Genomic DNA, 7259 nt, shown 5'->3' with positions numbered 1-7259 from the left:
CCAAACCACTGTGCTCCGTTTGGTATGAATTTCCATTCAGTTCCTTGATCGGCCGGGTTTCTTGTATACCATTGTATTGGTTCTAATATCTTCGGCGGCTCCCTTGAAGGTTGTTGCATTATCGGACAACATTATCCTTGTTATAGATCCCCTGAAGTCATATCTTTTAAATGCAAGTATAAAAGAATCCTCGGTTAAATCTGTGACTATCTCCAAGTGTATAGCTCGTGTAGCGGCGCAATTGAAAAAAAATACAAGTTTGTTTAATTTGTTGTGTTTTCCATTTGTGTACAAAGCTCCTGTAAAATCAACACTGGTTATTGAAAAAGGATAATCGTAGTTGAATCGATCTTTAGGTAGCGTTGGCGGGTCGGGTGCGCTCTAAGGCATTCCTGATATTGTAATGCATGCATTGAACGCATTAACGGATTTGTGATTTTATGCATTGCCTTATTCTAGGTAAACAGTATTTCTGTTAAGTATAAGCAATTATACTGTTAAATCTGGCATGTAAAGTTTTAGTGTGGGTATGCATTACGATTAAAGACATAAGACTTTGATGTGTTCACAATAGCAACGGATATTTGATACTTTTCTCCACAGGTGCGTTTTGTATTCTTCCGGTACATCGCAGTATTTTATGTCGTCTATACATAGTTTAAGTTGTCGAACAAGTGGCACTTTTTTTTGTGAAGATGAATTTAAGCTATCAATTTCTTCCTTAAATGTTTCCTGTTGTGCTGCTCCAATTAGAATATGTAATGTTTTACATCGCTCCTCCACACTGATGAATCAGATTGACCGTTTATCTTTTGAATTCCGTAAGTTCTGTATATCACACAAGACGTATGCTGTTACTCTTATTATATTGCTATTTCTAAAGATCGGTATCGTTGTATGTCGATACACGGAATTGTTTGTGTTAAAGCATTTATACTTTCATCCTCTGTATAGTCGTCACTAACAGATTCCATCGTGTTGAAGTCTTTTATTTTCCTCGTCCATGTCAGCAAATTTTTACGATTTAAAATCCATGGTGGACCGTTTATCCATAATCTGCTTTTTAAAGATAAACGTAAATTCCGCGAGTAAAGTTATCAGCTGGGTTGTCATCTTTTGGACAATAATTCCATTCAGCATTCTCTGTTAATTTTCCTATTTCTTTAATTCAATTTGCTACGAACTGTTTTAAGGTTTTTGAAGATTTAATCCAACTCAAAACTATTTGACTATCGCGCCACATATACACATGTTCTGTTGTTATGACTTTAAAAAGACGCCTTGCTAATCTGGCGACGATAATCGCCTGATCACGTCACAAATCAAGATTATTGCGTTTCGTTGTGTATCTTGATCGTAAGATTAACTAAGGCGTTCATATATAACTACGTCTGCCATTATAAGTTTATAATCATAAAAGTATCACAATAACGCGACGTCACAAAGAAAGTGACCGTACCACAAAAAGGTATGTTAATATTAGCGCAATTCTTTGCAACTGAAGTAAAATGAGGATCCGCAGTAAACAAATATAAGAGCACGATTATCTAGCAAAGAAAAAACAAATCAAAATACTGGATTTGTTTTTTTGCGCATATATTTGTATCAGAGTAGTGAATAATTTTATGAAATAATGCCCAGGTGTGGAGACGGTTTATTCGTGCAATGCAATATACACCCGTCGTGCGCCTTGCACAGGTAAAATGTCGCAATTGACACACCTAATTACTTACAAACTGGTCTGATGAGATGACAAGTATTGGATTAGTTACTGTTTCTGAAAAATGAAGCTGGAACACGTATGTTTCTGTTATATTCAGACAGAAGCGCATCACGCAGTCAACCAGTTTGTGTCCGAAACTTTTCATTATTGTCGTTCTACATCCCTGTTAACTCTTTTGTTTTTTCAGGATCACATCTATGATATTGAGGTTAATATAATGCAAAAACTGATGTTGGGATGTCACACGATTGGATATTGGAAGTTAATAACTCATCACCTTTGTCATTAATCTTTTTTATTATATAGATATCGAATATAAACTGCAATCTTTTTGTGAATTTGATAACATTGTATATGATATACTTGTAATATAATCTTTATGTGACTATTTACAATTCAAAACAACAAATAATATACTTCTGTACATTTCTAAGGGTTATATGTGTTCCCATGTTTTACATAAGAACGCATAGTTTAATTTTGGTACGTTTAAACTCGTCTTCTAATTTCATTGAATTACGCATCATTTTTTTTAGATGTTTATCTTTCTTTTCAAGCTGTTTTTCCATTTCCTCTTTCTGTTTACGAAGAGCCTTTTCTTTATCTATGAATGAGTTTCTCATCTTCTTATCTGACATGTGTTGACCACTTTCAAACCAGGTTTTGAGATCTTGAATTTCTTGCTGTTTTTTCAGTATTTTCATAAAATTTGGTTCCATTAATTTTGTTTGTTCACTAATAGCCATTGCAGCCGCTGCTTCAAGTTCATTTTTGAATTCTTCGGCCCTCATTGCCAACAAATGTGTCTTTTCAGTTTTGATTTCTTCATACTGGTTTTCAGATTGTGCCTGTTCTCTTTTCAGAGTTGACATGCGCTTATCACATTCCCTGTCTGCTAGGTCAAGTTTTCTTAACTCTTCGTTAAGATTCCTGCAGTCAACACCATCGGATTTCAGAAGTGCTTCCCGTTTACTTTTCAATTGTCTCTTTATATCACTTTCGTGCTCAAGTTCATTACCTAAATGCGTTTTTTGACTTTTAATTTCATATATTTTTTTATCGCAATCATTCTCTATTTGAACCGTCTTGATACTATTGCTAGCATTTTGAGAATTATAGACTTTCTTTATCGACATGTTTAGGCTGTCTTTTGCATCTGTATAAAATACGTTTGTAAAGCATTTATTCTTATTTTTCGAAATAACTTCGTTTATTTTCTCAAATAAGATTGCAGAGACTTGAAATTGTTCTTTCTGAGAGAGAGGATTCTTTAGAGCAAAATATCTACCACTGCACTTTTTAATATATCCAGAAAGGAGTGGCCCCCCGTTTATTATTAATCTGTCGATCGTACTACCTGCTCTTTCTAAATCTTCAATCCTTGTAAATATTATCATACAAAATCGGCTCATGTTCTTTCCAAATATGTCAAAGAGTTGATCTAGTGTTGAAATTTCTTCCGCTGTTAATCTTCCAACTTGCAGTAAAATAAGGAAAATGTGAGGACCAGGAACTGACATAGTAACACATCGTATAATTTCTTTCTGGATTTCTTCAAGCGACAGCTCTGTGTCGAACAATCCCGGAGTATCAATTACAACTATTTTCTTTGAATGAATATCTGATTCAGCACGGCAGCACTCCTTTGTTACAGACACGGGACTGACTGCTGCAGAAAAAGCTTCCTTACCAAGCAGTATGTTACCGGTAGTACTCTTTCCCGCACCTGCCTTACCAATCAAAACTATTCTTATTTCGTTTTTGAAGCCTAGAACATAAATATTTAATTTTATTAATGCATGAGTCAATCTTAAATAAGAGATGCACAATTTAAGACTTAATGACATTCTATTTCTCTATAAACATGATAAAGTACAAAGTGCAGACTGTTCAGACTTACTATTTACAGAGACTTAAGACTTTAATGATCTCTCAGTGAAGCCTATTGCTTTATTCCAAACTGTCTGGTGGCAGATACGTTATGTATATTCAGATAAAAATATTTAACAATACATTAAATACGTAAATATTCCAAAATGGTTAGAACGGAATAATTTAGAGCGAGACGGAGAGAGATATACGGATTGATAAAAGGGAAACCTTGTTTCCGAACTCCTTAGTATACATGTATTTCTGTATTTATATGCATATGTTATGTAAATGATTATTTAAATAAAATATATTTTAAGTAAATTAAAGCGTCAATATTTAATCGATTTTGACAATATCGAGAAGGAAGAGACAAAAAAGGGTTGTTAACAAAATACTGAGGCGCATATTTTATGCAAGCAGCACCTGAAAGGTCAATCCACCATAGGGTAAAGAACATATTTGGTAAACGTACACATGTTAATGATCAAGGAACTCTACTTGTATCAAAAGAATAAAAACGCAAAACCAGGTCTTAGTGAGTGGAGACTGCTACAAATAATATCATAATGAAACTGTCAAAAGGGTAACAACGTACATGTATCTTTGCATTTAAAGTGCCCAAATTACCATTGATGTAGTGCGTTCTAGTTTAGATTGACATTCAATCGTTGCTTTTGATTTTAATTGTAGCAATCAACATGAATAAAGTGTCATTTGCATGCATATATTATTGAAATAATTAATTTTTAGACTAAAATTATATTTAAATTTTTACAATATAGAAAAAAATCATGTTTAATTGATATACCAAATTTAAAAATGCCAGTTTGAATGATCGTGATTATAATCATGCCGCATCTTTCGCAATATTAAAAACTACATTTGTTATAATAAACTGACAGACTTTAGGAACTCAACACTCCATTTTTTTTAGTTTATTATTCTTAAATACGCATTACGCATGAAATAATAACTTGAATACAGCTATAAGGTTGATCCATTTCTTCATCGTCAATGGAAAGTTTGAAATTATAAAGTTAAAAAGATAACGACATTTGTATCCATCTAATGAGTTAAGCCTTTTTCAACTGATATCTATAGTTCGTTTTTATGTTGAAATGTAACTATACTTTCCCAGGTTAGGGGAGTGGTTGAGATCCCGCTAACATGTTTAACACCGCTACGTTATTTATGAATGTGGCTGTCCCAAGGCGGGAGCCTGTCATATAGTGGTTGGCGTTTGTTGATGTCTCATATATTTGTTTTTGAACACTATTTAAGCCGTTAGTATTTCTCGTTTGAATTGTTTTACATTTGTCCTTTTGGGTCATTTTATAGATGACTATGTGGTATGGGCTTTGCTCACTGTTAAATATGTTATATGTGTGTCATCGGAAATCATACCACATCTTCGTTTGTATATTAACGTGTATCATGTTTTGTTCTTCATTGTTGGTCGTAGCAATCGTCAGAAGGCAAAGACGGCTTTTAAAAATTTTCATTTCATTTTTGCAAATTTTTACCCATTTCAGTCTGTTCTTGCAATACTATAAAACACTGAAACCGCAAAATCAATACTTATGTGGCATTTCAACATGCGAGAAACATAGCTGATATAAATCCGTCTGTCATAGCATCCAACACCTTGATAAAAAAAAACTGACCCTTCATCCATTGATTATGTCTATTGGTGGTCACTCACGACGAGTCACGAATCAGGACAACCTGCTTTCAAGTTTCATAATCTTAAAAGTATTTTTAAAGAGCGAAAATGTGCTCACAATAACGTCACTAAATTCTATCTGTAAGTTTTAAATTTCACTTTACAGCCGTGACAAAAAAAGAAAATTATCAAACTTGAATTGTGAATATCGGTGTCATTTGAAAGATCAGCCATGGTGTTGTCAGTTTATATTCGATTAATGAGTTTCACTGTCCCTCTAATATCTGGTATCAAATGAGGTTAAAAAAAAGGTTAAAAAAAGAAGGACGAAAGATACCAGAGGGACAGTTACACTCATAAATAAAAAAAATGACAACGCCATGGCTGATGTTTTAATGACACCGACATTAACAATCCAAGTTCACCGTAAGGCCGTCACAACATACTGATGTTATTGTTTGACAACGGGAATTTAGAAGCATAACTATGACGAACGTTTACATTACTTTACACTTTCCCTTACCGGGTTCCCTTCTTTGTTTTGTATTTCTCCTGGAATGCTCACGCAGTTTTTGAACCAATTATTGTAGGAAGAATAAAAGTAAGATGATATGTTTTAATTCATTAATTTTATGGAAGACTAACTTTTTATGTGAAGAATAACTATAATTTGGAGTAATACATTTAAAAGTCTCTGAGACATTTTATATTTCATTTTATAGAATTTATATACTAACTGAAAATTATGTTGTGTCAATAAATGCAAAATTTGGAAGCGACCCTAGCAACTGCTTGTCAAGAATACTTCCAGTGCATAAACATGCTGAAATTGTTGAAATATATTTTTATGATGCGTTTAATTATAGGACATGCAGGTGAAAGTCATATGGACGCTCTCAAATAGAAAAAAATAAGGGTCAAGGTCATTAGTCCACATGGTCAGTGCATAAGACTATAAAAGATTTGCCTGGTAATGTCTTTTAACAATCGGTAAATGAGGGTTATGTCTCTTACATAATGATTAAAGCAATATCGTCGTCAAGTATTAAAATTGCACCTATAGTTTTTCATCATTTGAATTTTTTTAATCAATAACTAATTGAGAACAATAGAGAAATCAATGAAATGTCAAAACTTAAAATATGACATTAACCTTTGATTTTGACCTATATTTTTAAGTTATGGTTCAATGATCTCAAATTAAGTTTTTGAAAATCCGGTGCATAGCAGTAAGTAAAATATTTAAGGAACGGTTACTTGAATAAACTCTTTGAAAGTTGCACGTTGTAAAGGACAGTTAACAAAAAAACATTAGTCGCTTTCTGATATAGGTTATAAAATAACCATGAAATAAGCAATACCAAGGTTTTAAGAATAGGGGATATAACTGGTTGCAAGTCTGTTCACCATATTTCTGTTCTTGATCAGTAAGCTTCAAACCATGTAATTTCAAAAATATCAATCATCATATATAAGAATAGATTAACAGAATAATTGATACCCTTGATGTGTAAGATTGTTAAATATAAGATAAATTACTATTATCAAGTTGTGATATTAAGGACTCAGAAGATTGTGGAAGTCCAGTTAATCGTATTGATGGAAGTTTAAGCTCTGAACTTGTGTCGGATATTATGTCACTTTTTTCAGCTGACATTATAGTATTGGTATCGTCCCCGGTATCTACAACAAAGAAAATATTGAATCATCTTAAACTATAGTCACGACATTTCTAATTGCTTTTGACAGTTTTTTTTAAATTAGAAAAAAGGTAAATAATTCATAGTCGGTCTTCGATTTTCTATGTTGTATTCTGTATATATTATTTGTTTTTATTGTCATTTGGTCTTAATTTTTTGTGTTGTCATTTTATGATTGACTGAATGTCCCTTATAGATATATCGCGTCTCTTTAAAGACAGATTATCCCTGAACTTGGGATCAATCATACAACTATTGATAAAATTGTGCTCGAGTTGTTTGATGACAAAATCGAAACATT

General features: G+C 32.8%; 1 protein-coding gene across 1 annotated transcript; it reads right to left on the bottom strand.

Annotated features, from left to right (window-relative positions):
* Positions 1 to 2049: 2049 nt before the first annotated feature.
* On the bottom strand, positions 2050 to 6935 carry LOC139499560 (GTPase IMAP family member 9-like). Its single transcript, XM_071288291.1, has 2 exons — positions 6798 to 6935; positions 2050 to 3491 (listed from the first exon to the last, which is right to left on the bottom strand). Exons 1-2 carry the CDS (start codon positions 6913 to 6915, stop codon positions 2179 to 2181), a joined length of 1431 nt encoding a protein of 476 aa, XP_071144392.1. The 5' UTR covers positions 6916 to 6935; the 3' UTR covers positions 2050 to 2178.
* Between the last annotated feature and the right edge of the window lie 324 nt (positions 6936 to 7259).

This window comes from Mytilus edulis, chromosome 12, assembly GCF_963676685.1.
Source record: "Mytilus edulis chromosome 12, xbMytEdul2.2, whole genome shotgun sequence".
NCBI classification, from domain to species: domain Eukaryota; kingdom Metazoa; phylum Mollusca; class Bivalvia; order Mytilida; family Mytilidae; genus Mytilus; species Mytilus edulis.
This window is presented reverse-complemented; position numbering and strand designations above follow the sequence as displayed.

Excerpts from the sequence above, each read along its gene's own strand:
- LOC139499560 (XM_071288291.1), bottom strand. The coding sequence starts at position 6,915 with ATGTCAGCTGAAAAAAGTGACATAATATCCGACACAAGTTCAGAGCTT. Across the intron at positions 3,492-6,797 it reads AATATCACAACTTGATAATA|GCTTCAAAAACGAAATAAGA; the intron begins GTAATTTATCTT and ends TTTATGTTCTAG.